Raw genomic sequence first — 18,255 nt, forward strand, 5'->3', positions numbered from 1 at the left:
ATTATTTTCTCATCACACCTGTTCATGAATTAATTAAGTTTTGACATTTACTTTCCAGAAATACCAGATCTTGAGCTTGCAGATGATTTAAAGAAGATTGTGACCATCAGAGCTGGAGCCTCGTTGCGGCTGATGGTGTCTGTATCTGGAAGACCACCACCCGTCATCACATGGAGCAAGAAGGGCATTGACCTTGCAAGCCGGGCGGTCATTGACAACACTGAGAGTTACTCTTTACTTATTGTGGACAAAGTTAACCGGTATGATGCTGGAAAATACACCATTGAAGCTGAAAACCAATCTGGCAAGAAATCAGCAACTGTCCTTGTTAAAGTATATGGTAAGTATTTGTCTTAAAATCAACTATGCTGTGAGTAGATTCTTTAAAAAGATACACCTTGACCTCTGATTATCACCTCTCTAAAAGGAACTATGTTATTTTCCTGCCCCCCAAAAAATCTATCAACCAATCAGGCAAATAGGAAGTATGGATCTTTCATTCTCTTGTTTTAGATACTCCTGGTCCCTGTCCTTCAGTGAAAGTTAAGGAAGTATCAAGAGATTCTGTGACCATTACTTGGGAAGTTCCCACAGTTGATGGTGGAGCTCCTGTCAACAATTACATTATTGAGAAGCGTGAAGCTGCCATGAGAGCATTCAAAACAGTAACTACCAAATGCAGCAAGACGCTCTACAGAATTTCTGGACTTATAGAAGGAACCATGTACTATTTCAGAGTGCTGCCAGAAAATATTTATGGCATTGGAGAACCTTGTGAAACATCTGATGCAGTTCTGGTCTCAGAAGTACCTTTGGTGCCTGTGAAGCTAGAAGTTGTCGATGTCACCAAATCGACTGTTACCCTTGCCTGGGAAAAACCACTCTATGATGGTGGTAGCCGGCTCACTGGCTATGTTCTTGAGGCCTGCAGAGCTGGCACCGAGAGATGGATGAAGGCTGTCACCTTAAAACCCACAGTCCTAGAGCACACTGTTATTTCCTTGAATGAAGGTGAACAGTACTTATTTAGAGTAAGGGCACAAAATGAGAAAGGTGTGTCAGAACCAAGAGAGATCATCACAGCTGTGACCGTACAAGACCTCAGAGGTATGTACCAAATCACCAAGATAACAATAATGGTAAAGGAAAATGAAGGAAACATTCAGAATTCATGACACTTTGTCATTAGAAATAATACTTATGAATAAATGCCTACTTTTTCTCATAGTGTTGCCAGCAATCGATCTTTCTACAATGCCTCAAAAGACCATCCACGTCCCAGCCGGCAGACCAGCAGAGCTGGTGATACCAATTGCTGGTCGCCCACCTCCTGCTGCCTCCTGGTTCTTTGCTGGCTCTAAACTAAGAGAATCAGAGCGTGTCACAGTTGAAACTCATACTAAGGTAGCTAAATTAACCATTCGTGAAACCACTATCAGAGATACCGGAGACTATATACTTGAACTGAAGAATGCAACCGGAACTACTTCAGAGACCATTAAAGTTATCATTCTTGGTAAGGATGAGAGACCAAGACACAAGCAAGCTGTTGTTGTTTAGTCACCCAATTTTGATTTGTAGTGAAAATTAACCTACGGGATTTCTTTTTTTTTTTTTTTCATAGACAAGCCTGGACAACCAACTGGGCCTATCAAGATTGAAGAAATTGATGCTACTTCAGTGACCATTTCCTGGGGACCGCCTGAACTGGATGGTGGTGCTCCACTGAGTGGCTATGTGGTAGAACAACGTGATGCCCATCGTCCAGGGTGGCTGCCAGTGTCTGAATCAGTGACTAGAACAACATTTAAGTTTACCAGACTCACTGAAGGAAACGAGTATGTGTTCCGTATCGCTGCGACAAACCGCTTCGGGATCGGCTCGTACTTGCAATCTGAGGTTATAGAATGTCGCAGCCGCATCAGTAAGTCCTGGATGGCCCCCCCACCCACTCTCCCCACCTCTGATTCTAAATATTAACAAGAAGGAATTTGTTCTTAATATACCCTCATGTAAGTAAAAATAGGTCACAAAGTTAATCCCAGGGTCTTTCCAAGGTTTCTAAACCTCCTTTTCTTGGAAGTTTTCAACAGAGTTGGGTTTTTTTTTTAATGGAAGAAAGAGAGGAGGAGGGAATTAGGGAAGGATGGATGGAAGGAAAGGGGGGAGGGAGGACTGGCTGTTACAGTGAGAAGCAATACAGAATACATGCTTAATAAATGTTCATAAAATTGAAGAAAATGAGGAACAGCAAGAAAAGTACAAAAATGAAAACATGAGAAAAACAGTTGCAAGAGTCTTATATGTACCATTTTAAGATGGTATATACAAGACACACTTATACAAATGTATGAGTCTTCAATTTATTCATGGTGCCATGTTGTGTTAACCTCTGTCTTGCTGCAGATATTCCTGGACCTCCAGAAACGTTACAGATATTTGATGTCTCACGTGAGGGCATGACACTTACTTGGTACCCACCAGAAGATGACGGTGGCTCCCAAGTGACTGGATATATTGTGGAGCGCAAAGAAGTGAGAGCAGATCGATGGGTCCGTGTAAATAAAGTACCAGTGACGATGACACGGTACCGTTCCACTGGCCTTACTGAAGGCTTAGAATATGAACACCGTGTCACAGCCATTAACGCGAGAGGAACTGGAAAACCAAGCCGTCCTTCCAAACCCACCATTGCCATGGATCCAATTGGTAAATACCTTCTGTATAAGTTTATTGAGGTATAATTTAATGTGGTAACAGTCACCCTTCTGAAATATAGAATTCTATAAGTTTTGTATAACCACCACCACAATCAAAATATAGAATATTTCCAACAGCTCAAGAAGTTCAGTTGTGTCCTCTGTCATCAATCCCCTCCCCACTCCAACCCAGGGCAACTTTGGGCAAATAACTTTTTATATTCTTCTCTTGAGTCTATTTCTCCCTCTTTAAAATGGAACTCACAATACACACCCTATATATCACAGTTAAAATTGTAAAGCAAGTTAATATTTCTGGAAGCACTTTAAAAACTGATGGCAAATGTAAGATAGTATTAGTGATTATAAACAAAGCACAAATAAGACAAAGGAAAAACCAAGAGCTTTAAGTAATGTTAACTGATTTAAATGAATTAAACATTTACAAAATGAAAAATATTCTAATGTTATAGTCCATGTTTCCACAACTCAGCGAAATTGTTAGGTGGCACATTTGATTTTCAACTTTGCAGAAACTTTAACAAGTATGTTGTTGTCTTATTCTTATTCCCAGCTCCTCCAGGAAAGCCACAAAACCCAAGAGTTACTGATACAACAAGGACATCAGTCTCCCTGGCCTGGAGTGTTCCAGAAGATGAAGGAGGATCTAAAGTCACAGGCTACTTGATCGAAATGCAAAAAGTTGATCAATATGAATGGACCAAATGCAACACCACCCCAACCAAGATTCGGGAGTATACTCTCACACACCTACCTCAGGGCGCTGAATACAGATTCCGTGTCCTAGCTTGTAACGCTGGTGGACCTGGGGAGCCCGCTGAGGTACCAGGAACAGTCAGAGTCACGGAAATGCTTGGTAAGACATATGATCATTTACTTTCTGCTGTAATTGCCTTAAGACTTATTTCCTACACCCGCCTCCCAAAATGCTAACTGTAACCCTACCTTTCTTCCCAGAATATCCTGACTATGAACTTGATGAAAGATACCAGGAAGGTATCTTTGTAAGACAAGGTGGGGTCATCAGACTTACCATACCAATCAAAGGAAAACCATTCCCAATATGTAAATGGACCAAGGAAGGCCAAGATATTAGTAAGCGTGCCATGATTGCAACCTCTGAAACTCACACTGAGCTTGTAATCAAAGAAGCAGACAGGGATGATTCTGGCACTTACGACCTGGTTCTGGAAAACAAATGTGGCAAGAAGGCTGTCTACATCAAGGTCAGGGTGATAGGAAGTCCCAACACTCCAGAAGGGCCACTTGAATATGACGATATACAAGCTCGCTCTGTAAGGGTCAGTTGGAGACCCCCTGCCGATGATGGTGGTGCTGACATCTTAGGCTACATCCTCGAGAGACGAGAAGTGCCTAAAGCCGCCTGGTACACCATCGACTCCAGAGTCCGAGGTACATCTCTGGTCGTAAAAGGCCTCAAAGAAAATGTGGAGTACCATTTCCGTGTTTCAGCAGAAAACCAGTTTGGAATAAGCAAACCCTTGAAATCTGAGGAACCAGTCATACCAAAAACACCACTGAGTAAGTGCTCTTCCAACCATAACACTGTAAAATCCTCTCAGTGCTCTTTTGTTTCGAAAGGAAAGCCACCAGCTTACAAGAGTTGGGACTGCACTCTAACACATGTGTTTTCCACTTGCATTCCTAGACCCTCCCGAGCCTCCAAGCAATCCCCCAGAAGTACTAGATGTGACCAAGAGTTCTGTCAGCCTCTCCTGGTCCCGGCCCAGAGACGATGGTGGTTCTCGGGTCACAGGCTACTACATTGAACGCAAGGAGACATCAACTGACAAGTGGGTCAGACACAACAAGACTCAGATCACCACCACAATGTACACCATCACCGGGCTTGTTCCCGACGCGGAATATCAGTTCCGCATCATCGCACAGAATGACGTTGGCCTAAGCGAGACCAGCCCTGCTTCTGAACCAGTTGTTTGCAAAGATCCATTTGGTAAGGAAAGAGTTTCCAAAGGGGTTAGAATCAGAGAGGCAAACCACCTTTGCTCTTTTTCTTTTATTTCAGCAGGAAAGCTGATTTCCTTTTCAACTGTTTTCAAATATTTCAGATAAGCCAAGCCAACCTGGAGAACTCGAGATTCTTTCAATATCCAAAGACAGCGTCACTCTACAGTGGGAGAAACCTGAATGCGATGGTGGCAAAGAAATCCTTGGATACTGGGTTGAATATAGACAATCTGGAGACAGTGCCTGGAAGAAGAGCAGTAAGGACCGCATCAAGGACAGGCAATTCACAATAGGGGGTTTGCTGGAAGCTACGGAGTATGAATTCAGGGTTTTCGCTGAGAATGAGACAGGGCTGAGCAGACCTCGAAGAACCGCTATGTCTGTAAAGACGAAACTAACATGTAAGTAGCCGTTAGTTCTCTGCTTATGGTTGACAGACTGAGCAACATGTTAAGGCTAATTCTTCCTCTGGGCTAAGCAGATCTCCAGAAAGCTTTACTGGAGAGCAAGTGTTTGGAAAGAAATCACTCACTCTGGCATATGCACACACAGGGAATAGTTGATGCATTCTTGAGGAAGTCATTCCAAGCACATAACCTCAGCAGTGAACTGTTAGGTGCAGTGAACTGATTCCTAAAGCAATTTCTCCCTTGAATACAATGGGTTTTTTTTTTAATACTCCTAGTAAGACTTGAAGGGTCAACAAAGGTACCCCACTTCAGTGAACCTAAGTAAGGGCAAATCTACAGATTTATAGAGAACTAATATTTCCCCAAAACCCTATATATTGTTAATGCCTCCCGATCATAAAAAGTCACTCTACATAATAATATGATGATGTGCTCATTGAATCTCTACTTTCCAGATGATCCTCCAGTCACTGTGAAGCCTTTTTAAGAATTAGACTCATATGTAAATAATGGTGTCTAATAAAGTATTAATCAATAGGATGAATTCATTCCTGATATACAAGGACAGAGGATTATAGATTCAGTAGTAACAATAATGCATTAATGTTATCTTTCATACCCTTCAGCTGGAGAGGCCCCAGGAGTACGCAAAGAAATGAAGGATGTCACCACCAAACTGGGTGAAGCTGCTCAACTCTCATGCCAGATTGTTGGAAGGCCTCTACCAGACATTAAATGGTACCGATTTGGTAAGGAGCTGATACAAAGCCGCAAGTACAAAATGTCTTCAGATGGACGCACACATACTCTAACAGTAATGACCGAGGAACAAGAAGATGAAGGCGTTTATACCTGCGTAGCTACCAACGAGGTTGGAGAAGTAGAATCCAGTAGTAAGCTTCTCCTGCAAGCAACGCCACAATTCCATCCCGGTTACCCACTGAAAGAGAAGTATTACGGTGCTGTGGGGTCAACGCTTCGACTTCACGTTACATACATTGGCCGTCCAGTACCTGCCATCACTTGGTTCCATGGCAAGAAACTTTTGCAAAACTCAGAAAACACTGCTATTGAAAACACTGAGCAGTATACCCATCTCGTCATGAAGAATATCCAACGTAAGACTCACGCTGGGAAATACAAAGTTCAGCTCAGCAATGTTCTTGGAACGGTGGACGCCATCCTTGATGTGGAAATACAAGGTATTTTATTTTCATTTTCAGTGGGGTTTTTTTTTGTTTGTTTTTAAAGAAAAAAGAAAAATATCTTGGGAGACACACTACAGAAACCACTCCAATTGTATTTTCTCCCAACAGATAAACCAGACAAACCTACAGGACCAATTGTGATTGAAGCTCTATTGAAGAACTCTGTGGTGATCAGCTGGAAACCACCTGCAGATGACGGAGGCTCCTGGATCACCAATTACGTGGTAGAGAAATGTGAGGCCAAGGAAGGGGCTGAATGGCAATTGGTGTCTTCAGCCATCTCAGTGACAACCTGTAGAATTGTGAACCTCACAGAAAATGCTGGGTATTACTTCCGGGTTTCGGCTCAGAACACACTTGGCATCAGTGACCCTCTAGAAGTCTCCACAGTTGTGATCATTAAGAGTCCATTTGGTGAGTACAACCTCTACAGTCTTCCTCTGGCAAAATTCCATCTGTATGTAAAACTTTTTTTTAAACAGAAATAACTTTTGAAAGGAGATAGCAAAGATTCAGCTAAAGTACAAGTGCCTTTTATCTCACTTAAATGGAATTTTTGCTTATCTAAAAGGGCACATGTATACCCTATCCCCTTTTTCTCTAAAAAGGAACTTTGTGTTTTGGTAAGTTTCTCAGCATAAAGTAACCAATTTCATTTTTCTGGATTAGTTATTCTTAATAGAACTTTAGGTTCATAACATTTTTTATAAAATAGGCTCTTCATAAAGCTGTTTGTTTCACCCCGTGAGTCAAATGCTTTTTGTTTGTTTTAAACAGAAAAGCCAGGTGCTCCTGGCAAACCAACTATTGCTGCTGTCACAAAAGATTCCTGTGTTGTGGCCTGGACGCCACCTGCCAGGGATGGAGGTGCAAAGGTTAGAAATTATTACCTTGAGAAGCGTGAGAAGAAGCAGAACAAGTGGATTGCTGTGACAACAGATGAAGTTCGAGAAACCGTCTTTTCGGTGCAAAACCTTATTGAAGGTCTTGAATATGAGTTCCGTGTGAAATGTGAAAACCTAGGTGGGGAAAGCGAATGGAGTGAAATATCAGAACCTGTCACTCCCCAATCTGACGTCCCAATTCAGGCACCACACTTTAAAGAGGAACTGAGAAATCTAAATGTCAGATATCACAGCAATGCTACCTTGGTCTGCAAAGTGACTGGTCATCCAAAACCAATCGTGAAATGGTACAGACAAGGCAAAGAAATCATCGCAGATGGATTCAAGTACAGGATTCAAGAGTTTAAGGGTGGCTACCACCAGCTCATCATTGCAAGCGTCACAGATGATGATGCCACAGTCTACCAAGTCAGAGCTACCAACCAAGGAGGGTCTGTGTCTGGCACTGCCTCCTTGGAAGTAGAAGGTAAAAACAAATCAGCAAACATCATTTTGGTGCTAGATTACATATTATTAATTGGGGGGGGTGCTCTTAAATAGTGTTGGGAATTGCTAAATTATATTCTTCCTTCTTTTATTCTGATACAGTTCCAGCCAAGATACACTTGCCTAAAAATCTTGAAGGCATGGGAGCAGTCCACGCTCTCCGAGGTGAGGTAATTAGCATCAAGATCCCATTCAGTGGCAAACCAGCCCCAGTGATCACCTGGCAGAAAGGACAAGATCTCATCAACAACAATGGCCACTACCAAGTTATTGTCACAAGATCTTTCACATCACTTGTTTTCCCCAATGGAGTGGAGAGAAAAGATGCTGGTTTCTATGTGGTCTGTGCTAAAAACAGGTTTGGAATTGATCAGAAGACAGTTGAACTGGACGTGGCCGATGTTCCCGACCCACCCAGAGGAGTCAAAGTTAGTGACGTCTCACGAGATTCTGTCAACTTAACATGGACTGAGCCAGCTTCTGATGGTGGCAGCAAAATCACCAACTACATTGTTGAAAAATGTGCGACCACTGCAGAAAGATGGATCCGCGTAGGACAGGCCCGAGAAACACACTATACCGTGATCAACTTATTTGGAAAAACAAGTTACCGGTTCCGTATAATAGCGGAAAATAAATTTGGCGTGAGCAAGCCTTCTGAGCCTTCAGAACCAACCATAACCAAAGAAGATAAGACCAGAGCTATGAACTATGATGAAGAGGTTGATGAAACCAGGGAAGTTTCTATGACCAAAGCATCTCACTCTTCAACCAAGGAACTCTATGATAAATATATGATTGCTGAAGATCTTGGGCGTGGTCAGTTTGGAATTGTCCACCGTTGTGTTGAAACATCCTCAAAGAAGACATACATGGCCAAATTTGTTAAAGTCAAAGGGACTGATCAGGTTTTGGTAAAGAAAGAAATTTCCATTCTAAACATCGCTAGGCACCGAAATACCTTATACCTCCATGAATCATTTGAAAGCATGGAAGAATTAGTTATGATCTTTGAGTTCATATCAGGACTTGACATATTTGAACGCATTAACACAAGTGCTTTTGAACTTAATGAGAGAGAAATTGTAAGCTATGTTCGCCAGGTCTGCGAAGCACTTGAGTTCTTACACAGTCATAATATTGGACACTTTGACATTAGACCAGAAAATATCATTTACCAAACAAGAAGGAGCTCCACCATTAAAATCATAGAATTCGGTCAGGCCCGTCAGCTGAAGCCAGGGGACAACTTTAGGCTTCTGTTCACTGCCCCTGAATACTATGCACCTGAAGTCCACCAGCATGATGTTGTCAGCACAGCCACAGACATGTGGTCACTCGGAACACTCGTGTATGTGCTGTTGAGTGGTATCAATCCATTCCTGGCTGAAACTAACCAACAGGTAATTGAGAACATCATGAATGCTGAATATACCTTTGATGAAGAAGCATTCCAAGAGATCAGCCTTGAAGCCATGGACTTTGTTGACCGGCTGTTAGTGAAAGAGAGAAAATCTCGCATGACAGCATCTGAGGCTCTCCAGCACCCATGGCTGAAGCAGAAGATAGAAAGAGTCAGTACTAAAGTGATCAGGACACTGAAACACCGACGTTACTACCACACCCTGATCAAGAAAGACCTCGACTTGGTTGTGTCTGCAGCCAGGATCTCCTGTGGTGGTGCAATTCGATCTCAGAAGGGAGTGAGCATTGCTAAAGTTAAAGTGGCATCCATTGAAATTGGCCCCATTTCTGGGCAGATAATGCATGCAGTCGTTGAAGAAGGAGGATATGTCAAATACATATGCAAAATTGAAAATTACGATCAGTCTACCCAAGTGACTTGGTACTTTGGTGTCAGACAGCTGGAGAACAGTGAGAAATATGAAATCACCTATGATGATGGAGTGGCCACCATGTATGTCAAAGACATTACCAAATTCGATGACGGTACCTACAGATGCAAAGTAGTCAATGACTACGGGGAAGACAGTTCTTATGCAGAGCTGTTTGTTAAAGGTGTGAGAGAAGTTTACGACTATTACTGCCGTAGAACCATAAAGAAAATTAAGCGCAGAACAGATACCATGAGACTCCTGGAAAGGCCACCAGAATTCACACTGCCTCTCTATAACAGGACAGTTTATGTGGGTGAAAATGTCCGGTTTGGAGTAACTATAACTGTCCACCCAGAGCCTCGAGTAACATGGTATAAATCAGGTCAGAAAATCAAACCAGGTGATGATGATAAGAAGTACACATTTGAGTCTGACAAGGGTCTTTACCAATTAACAATCAACAGTGTAACTATGGATGATGCTGCCGAATACACTGTTGTCGCAAGAAACAAATATGGTGAAGACAGCTGCAAAGCAAAGCTGACTGTGACCCCACACCCACCTCCAGCAGGTACCACCCTAAGACCCATGTTCAAACGGCTACTGGCAAACGCAGAATGCCAAGAAGGCCAAAGTGTCTGCTTTGAGATCAGGGTGTCCGGCATCCCCCCGCCAACATTAAAATGGGAGAAAGACGGTCGGCCACTGTCCCTCGGGCCTAACATTGAAATTATCCACGAAGGCTTGGATTATTATGCTCTTCATATCAGGGATACTTTGCCTGAAGACACGGGTTACTACAGAGTCACAGCCACAAACACTGCTGGATCCACCAGCTGCCAGGCTCACCTACAAGTGGAACGCCTGAGGTACGTCAAACAGGAGTTCAAGACTAAGGAGGAGCGCGAACGACACGTACAGAGGCAAATTGACAAGACGCTAAGAATGGCTGAAATTCTTTCCGGAACTGAGACTGTGCCACTGACACAGGTCGCCCAGGAGGCACTGAGAGAAGCTGCCATCCTTTACAAACCAGCCGTCAGCACCAAGACTGTAAAAGGGGAATACCAACTTGAGGCAGAAGAAAAGAAGGAGGAGAGAAAACTCCGCATGCCTTACGAAGTACCAGAGCCACGCAAGTACAAACCGGCCGCCATAGAAGAAGACCAACACATTAAGCAGTTTGTGCCCATGTCTGACATGAAATGGTACAAAAAGATACGCGATCAATTTGAAATGCCTGGGAAGATGGACAGAGTTGTACAGAAAAGACCCAAGCGCATCCGCCTTTCAAGATGGGAACAGTTCTATGTGATGCCTCTTCCACGCATCACCGATCAATACAGACCCAAGTGGAGGATTCCCAAACTGTCCCAAGACGACCTTGAAATGGTGAGACCAGCCCGCCAGCGTACACCTTCCCCTGATTATTACTTTTATTACAGACCCAGGAGACGTTCTCTCGGTGACATCTCGGATGAAGAATTACTCCTGCCCATTGACGACTACCTGGCAATGAAGAGAACAGAGGAAGAGAGGCTGCGTCTTGAAGAAGAGCTGGAACTGGGTTTTTCAGCCTCACCCCCAAGCCGGAGCCCTCCACGTTTTGAGCTTTCGAGTCTGCGTTACCCTTCCCCACAAGCTCACGTCAAGGTGGAGGAAGCAAGAAAAGACTTCAGATACTCAACGTATCACATCCCAACGAAGGCGGAGACCAGCACGAGTTACGCAGAGCTGCAGGAGCGGCACGCCCGCGCCTGGCACAGGCAGCCCAGGCAGCGGCAGAGGATCATGGCCGAGAGAGAGGACCAAGAGCTGCTGCGTCCAGTCACCACCACCCTGCGCCTCTCGGAATACAAAAGCGAGCTGGACCACATGGCGAAGGAGGAAAAATCTAGAAAGAAATCAAGACGCCAGAGAGAAGTGACTGAAATAACGGAAATTGAGGAAGAATATGAGAGCTCCAAACACGCTCAGAGAGACACTTCCTCCTCGGTGTCCAGGCTGCTGAGACGCCGGCGCTCCCTGTCTCCGACCTACATCGAGTTGATGAGGCCGGTGTCCGAGCTGATCCGGCCGCGGCCACAGCCAGCTAAGGAATATGAATATGAAGATGACGTAGAAAGAAGGTCTCCTACCCCAGAGAGGACTCGCCCACGTTCCCCCAGCCCTGTGTCTAGTGAGCGTTCACTGTCAAGATTTGAGAGGTCGGCAAGATTTGATATCTTTTCCAGGTACGAGTCCATGAAAGCTGCTTTAAAAACTCAGAAGACATCAGAAAGGAAGTATGAGGTTTTGAGTCAGCAGCCTTTTACACTGGACCACATGCCTCGAATCACACTGAGGATGCGCTCCCACAGGGTACCGTGCGGCCAAAATACACGTTTTATCTTAAATGTTCAGTCTAAGCCAACTGCCGAGGTCAAATGGTACCACAACGGTGTAGAACTCCAAGAGAGCAGTAAGATTCATTACACCAACACTAGTGGGGTCCTGACCCTGGAAATTCTGGACTGTCATATTGATGACAGCGGAACATACCGTGCCGTGTGCACCAACTACAAAGGTGAGGCTTCTGACTATGCAACCCTGGACGTCACGGGAGGGGATTACACCACCTATGCTTCCCAGCGCAGAGACGAAGAGGTCCCCCGATCTGTTTTCCCTGAGCTGACGAGAACAGAGGCATATGCGGTTTCATCATTTAAGAAAACATCTGAGATGGAAGCTTCCTCTTCCGTCAGGGAAATGAAATCAGAGATGACAGAGACAAGGGAAAGTCTCTCATCATATGAACACCATGCATCTGCAGAAATGAAAAGTGCTGCCGTCGAAGAAAAGTCGCTGGAAGAAAAATCCACACACAGGAAGATCAAGACGACTTTGGCAGCAAGAATTCTCACGAAGCCAAGGTCCATAACGGTGTATGAAGGCGACTCTGCAAGGTTTTCTTGCGATACAGATGGTGAGCCGGTACCGACTGTGACATGGCTGCGTAGGGGACAAGTCATAAGCACTTCCGCCCGCCACCAAGTGACCACCACAAAGTACAAATCAACCTTTGCGATCTCTTCAGTCCAGGCTTCGGATGAGGGCAACTACAGCGTGGTGGTAGAGAACAGCGAAGGGAAGCAAGAGGCACAGTTTACTCTGACCATTCAAAAGGCCAGGGTTACTGAAAAGGCCCTGACATCACCACCGAAAGTCAAATCCCCAGAGCCTCGGGTAAAATCCCCAGAAGGAGTCAAGTCTCCAAAACAAGTGAAATCCCCAGAACCGGTGACTTCTCACCCAAAAGCTGTATCACCCACAGAGATAAAACCCACACCAACAGAAAAGGTTCAGCAGCTGCCAGTCACTGCCCCACCCAAGATAATTCAGTCCTTGAAAGCAGAAGCTTCTAAAGATATAGCAAAGCTGACCTGTGTGGTCGAAAGTACTGTACTGTGTGCAAAAGAGGTCACCTGGTATAAAGATGATAAGAAACTGAAGGAAAATGGGCATTTCCAGTTTCATTGTTCGGCAGATGGTACCTATGAGCTCAAAATCCATAACCTCACTGAATCTGATTGTGGAGAATATGTTTGTGAGATTTCTGGTGAAGGTGGAACTTCCAAAACTAACTTCCAATTTGTGGGACAAGCCTTTAAGAATATCCATGAGGAAGTTTCAAGCATATCAGAAACCAAGAAAGCAGCTCAGAAAACTGCTGAGCCAACAGAAACCAAGAAAACTGAACCAAAAGCTCCTGAACCAGTTTCCACAAAACCAGTAATTGTTACTGGGCTGCAGGATACAACTATTTCTTCAGACAGTGTCACTAAATTTGCAGTTAAAGCTACTGGAGAACCCCAGCCGACTGTCATCTGGACAAAGGATGGAAAGGTAACCAGTTCTTAAATGATCCTTAATCTTATCTTCTAAAACAACTAACCTCTTCCCTCTTCCCCATCTCCCAAAGAAAGTTTAAAATTAGATCACTTTTTAAAACTCAATTCACGTGCATTCTACAGGCTATAACACAAGGAGGTAAATATAAACTCTCTGAAGACAAAGGAGGATTCTTCCTAGAAATTCATAAGACTGATACTTCTGACGGTGGACTTTATACTTGTACAATAAAAAATTCAGCTGGATCTGTGTCCTCTAGCTGCAAATTAACAATAAAAGGTAGGTTGGTTTTATTCTTACCAATAGTTTTCAGAAAACAATATGAAGGAAACATTTCTAAACACTATTCCTTACACACACACACACACACACACACACACACAAAGTATTAAAATAAAACTGTTTTACCAAGTTACAGAATACCATTTGTACACAAATGTACAAATACACATATTTGAAGTTAGCATATACTTTTATATTTATTAAGTGTCTAATTGTATGTGGTGTTATATAAGATTCCATAGAGATTATATAAGATTACTGCTCCCAGGAACATTTAAGAAGAACATCAGGTGATTATACAAAATGGCACTTCTTCCCTAAAACTTCACTCTTGCTAATTTTCTAAAGCAGTGGAAAGTTAATGAAAGAACTGTATCAGTTTTCCCAATAAAAATTAGTTTGCTTTCATCTCAGTCTTCTAAAACATAATTCAATTGTTTTAATTACTCAAAATCTCCTAAATCCACCCATCTCCTAAATCCTTCAACTATTCTTTTCAAAACTTTTTTTTCCCTTAAGTCGTAAAAATCATTCTTCTGTTTAGTTTAGTTTAAATAATCATTACACTGATCTCCAAAGTCATGCATGACAACTTTCCAAGATTGGGACTGAGAAAGAGTTAGGTATTACCTACACTGCATGTGTTAAGTTAATATTTTTTCTTTGTATACTATTCACTTACAGAATCCACAAGAGAAGAGGGTGGGGCCTCTTTCCAATTCAGTTTGCCTTATAGAGCTTTCTTTTTCAGCTGTAAAAGACACTGAGATACAGAAAGTATCTACACAAAAGACCTCCAAAAGTACATCCCAGAAGAAGGCAGCTGTCCAAGAAGAAATTTCCAAAAAAGCCCTAATTTCTGAAGAAACCAAGATGTCAGAGGTTAAATCTCCAGAGAAGCTGGTCCTCAAGGAGGAAGCTTCAACAGTTCTGATTTCCGAAAAAGCCAAGAAATCAGAAGCGACCTCCCTGGAAAAATCCATTGTCCATGAGGAAATCACTAAAACATCACAGGCATCAGAAGAAATCAGAACTCAGGCCGAGATTAAAGCATATTCTACTCAGATGAGTATACCTGATGGTCAGAAAGTGACTTTAAAAGCCAACATTGCTGGTGCCACTGATGTGAAATGGGTATTGAATGGGGTAGAGCTCAGTAACTCCGAGGAGTACAGATATGGCGTCTCAGGCAGCGACCAGACGCTGACCATCAAGCAGGCTGGTCACAAAGATGAAGGGATCCTCACCTGCATTGGCAAAACCAGCCAAGGAATCATCAAGTGTCAGTATGATCTGACCCTGAGCAAAGAACTCTCAGATGCTCCAGCCTTCATCTCCCAGCCCAGATCTCAAAATGTTAACGAAGGGCAAAATGTTCTCTTTTCTTGTGAAATCAGTGGTGAGCCATCGCCTGAAATCGAATGGTTTAAAAACAACCTGCCAGTAAGTTGAGTTATGAATATATTACTGAAGAAAACTTTAAATACTCCCTCTACTCCTGAAGAGCTCAAAGAAACCCTTTTTTTCTCTTCTTTTTAGATTTCTGTTTCTTCAAATATCAGCGTAAGTCGCTCCAGAAATGTGTATTCTCTTGAAATCCGAAATGCCTCAGTAAGTGATAGTGGGAAATACACAATTAAGGCCAAAAATTTCCATGGCCAATGTTCAGCTACTGCTTCCTTAACGGTCCTTCGTAAGTATATCTTTACCATTTTCCTTACTTGCTTAAGGCCCTTAGATCTGAGTTTTTTTGTTTGTTTTTTGCTTTTGTCTTCTGAGCCCAGCAAACTCTCCGGAGCCTCATTAAGTTCCATGTGTAAGAGACACAGGCCTCCTGTGTGAATTCATTCTTAACGGTCAACGTTTCTTTACAGTGAGACAGAAACATGGATAAGTTAACTTTCAAAGCAAAGCTACCAACTGTCCTATTACATGTATTTTCAGAATGCACAATATAAAAATTATTTTCTGTATGACTAATCATTTTTCTCCTAGTGATTCTAGCACCTGCATGTAATGTAATGATAGAAATATAAGGATTCGTTTCTGGGAGACACTGAGCTAGCTCTTGACAACTGTATGTATGTATTTGCTTATGCTTCCACAGCAAATTGTTTGTGTTGCGTTTCTGTGTGTGTGTCTAAGTGTTCCATTTCTGTAAGTCAGTGTCAGATGTCACCAATTAACCAGATGACATTGGTGTTCACTGTGTATCTGCTATGCTCCACAGCTCTAGTTGAAGAACCTCCCAGAGAGGTAGTATTGAGGACAAGTGGTGACACGAGCTTGCAAGGAAGCTTCTCGTCTCAGTCAGTCCAAATGTCTGCCTCTAAGCAGGAGGCCTCCTTCAGCAGTTTCAGCAGCAGCAGTGCTAGCAGCATGACCGAAATGAAATTTGCAAGCATGTCTGCCCAAAGCATGTCCTCCATGCAAGAGTCTTTTGTAGGAATGAGTTCCAGCAGTTTTATGGGAAAATCTAGTATGACACAACTGGAAAGCTCAACTAGTAGGATGCTTAAAGCAGGCCTAAGAGGTGAGCAATCAAATTACTGGTAGAGGTAGAGGTAGACAAGCCTAGTAGCATGGTAGAGTCCTTAGTACACACAATTCAGTAGAAAGCAAATTGTTATATTTTCAGTGATCCTAAAACTTTTTTGTTGTTGTTGTTCCATAAAGGAATTCCACCTAAAATTGAAGCTCTTCCCTCTGACATCAGCATTGACGAGGGCAAAGTTTTAACAGTAGCCTGCGCTTTTACGGGTGAGCCTACCCCAGAAATAACATGGTGCCATGGTGGAAGAAAAATTCAGAATCAAGAACAGCAAGGGAGATTCCATACTGAAAACACAGATGACCTGACAACTCTGATCATCATGGACGTACAGAAACAAGATGGTGGACTTTATACCCTGAGCTTAGAGAATGAATTTGGATCTGACTCTGCTACTGTGAATATAAATATTCGATCCATTTAAGAGGGCCTGTGCTCTCATATTCAGACATTCTTAACCTTTCCTGAACGATTCACATAGACTAATCTTTCTGATCTGTAAATACTTTTTAAAAAATGTAGTTTTGTATCAACCTAAATGAGTCAAAGTTCAAAAATATGCATTTCAATCTTTTCTTAATTGTTGACCTAAGAAGATTATACATTTTCTAGTGACATGTACATACTGTATATAGCCGAATTAACGGTTATAAAGTTTTGTACCATTTGTTTTATGACATTTTACAATGTAACTGTTGAAACTAACTGTTGGTAGGAGAAAGTTTCTTATGGAACGAATACCCTGCTCAACACTTAATCAATCTTTGTGCCTCAACATAATGTTGATGTCTAAGTATGCCTCAATGGGTCGAGAAATTCCCCATTGAAGATGTCCTATCCACCGACTTGATGCTGTGCACGTCACCTGATATGTGCACCAATACTTACTGAATCAGAAATGTAAGGCATTGGTGATGTTTGCATTTACCCTCCTGTAAGCAACACTTTAACGTCTTACATTTTCTCTGATGATGTCACCCTCAAAATGATGACTTAAATATTACCAGAGCAAAGTGCAACGGCCAACACTTTGTTCGCTCATTTCACACTGTCTCTGACCATAGAGAGTGCCTGGGTAGCTTGGAAAAGCAACATCACCTGGCCATCCCCTCATTTAACCAAGCTGTTCATGCGTTCCTATGCCAGAGCAGTGCCAACTCTTGGAGGTCCCGGGGTGCAGCCAACGCCTTCGTGTGGTAGCTCTAAATTTAAATTACACCAGAGAAACCGGGGCAACTAAGCAATGAGCCACAGCAAAAAATAAAGAACAACAACAACAAAATAAAGCTGTCGTTAAATTAAAAACAACAAAATATTACTAACTGCCCAAAATATCAATTTGATGTAGTTCTTTTCATGCAGGTTTAAATTCAATTGTTAGTTATAATTGTTGGACCTCCTTGAGATAGTAACAACAAAATAAAGCAAGCTATCTGCACCTCAAAATTTGTGACTGGTTGTTTTCTGTAAAATTCTGGGGTTGGGGAGGTATGTGCCTTTGCAAATCACAGAAATGATCATAGATAAGAAGGAGCAATTCAAGTTCTTCATAGCAAGTATTTAAATCACCATGTTGAATGAATTCCACAATTTTTTTAAAGCATGGATATGATTCTCATGGATAAAGTTACCCCCAAAAGTTAACAAAAATCCCCCAAAATAATAGATCAAATCTTCTAAACTTATTATCAAGAAAAATATTTTTATGGGAGCTGAATCGTTAAATCCAGAGATATTGAACATCTATAATTCACGATATTTTGTGCCAGACAGCAAGGCAAAGATGAGCAAGATGAAATAGACCCTGTCCCTCAAGGAGTATAGAAAAGAATATGACAATTTCAGGGAAAATGATCAATTGTGCAACTGAATTCATTACTGACTACTGCAGCTCCAAACTGAGACAGAAGTCTTCAAAGCTAAAGAACTCGTTTTAAATGGTATAGTCCTACTAGGCTTTTCAAAACAACTTCAT

The 18,255-nt window shown here is 42.5% G+C and overlaps 1 protein-coding gene across 1 annotated transcript in view; it reads left to right on the forward strand.

The window, feature by feature from the left end:
* The window catches only part of LOC308621301 (titin), a 299,757-nt gene extending 281,927 nt beyond the window's left edge, over window positions 1-17,830 (forward strand). Inside the window, exons 308-325 of the mRNA XM_081241746.1 lie at window positions 59-340; window positions 514-1,107; window positions 1,229-1,516; window positions 1,625-1,924; window positions 2,407-2,709; window positions 3,274-3,576; window positions 3,678-4,262; window positions 4,390-4,695; window positions 4,811-5,110; window positions 5,746-6,321; window positions 6,436-6,741; window positions 7,105-7,698; window positions 7,821-13,441; window positions 13,570-13,726; window positions 14,481-15,172; window positions 15,269-15,422; window positions 15,960-16,262; window positions 16,406-17,830. Of these exons, the coding sequence (XP_081097872.1) occupies window positions 59-340; window positions 514-1,107; window positions 1,229-1,516; window positions 1,625-1,924; window positions 2,407-2,709; window positions 3,274-3,576; window positions 3,678-4,262; window positions 4,390-4,695; window positions 4,811-5,110; window positions 5,746-6,321; window positions 6,436-6,741; window positions 7,105-7,698; window positions 7,821-13,441; window positions 13,570-13,726; window positions 14,481-15,172; window positions 15,269-15,422; window positions 15,960-16,262; window positions 16,406-16,704 (11,963 nt within the window). The 3' untranslated portion in view covers window positions 16,705-17,830. The remainder of the gene's footprint in view (window positions 1-58; window positions 341-513; window positions 1,108-1,228; window positions 1,517-1,624; window positions 1,925-2,406; window positions 2,710-3,273; window positions 3,577-3,677; window positions 4,263-4,389; window positions 4,696-4,810; window positions 5,111-5,745; window positions 6,322-6,435; window positions 6,742-7,104; window positions 7,699-7,820; window positions 13,442-13,569; window positions 13,727-14,480; window positions 15,173-15,268; window positions 15,423-15,959; window positions 16,263-16,405) is intronic.
* The last annotated feature ends 425 nt before the right edge of the window (window positions 17,831-18,255 follow it).

Source organism: Mesoplodon bidens (assembly GCF_964165515.1).
Source record: "Mesoplodon bidens genome assembly, chromosome: 8".
Taxonomy (NCBI): domain Eukaryota; kingdom Metazoa; phylum Chordata; class Mammalia; order Artiodactyla; family Ziphiidae; genus Mesoplodon; species Mesoplodon bidens.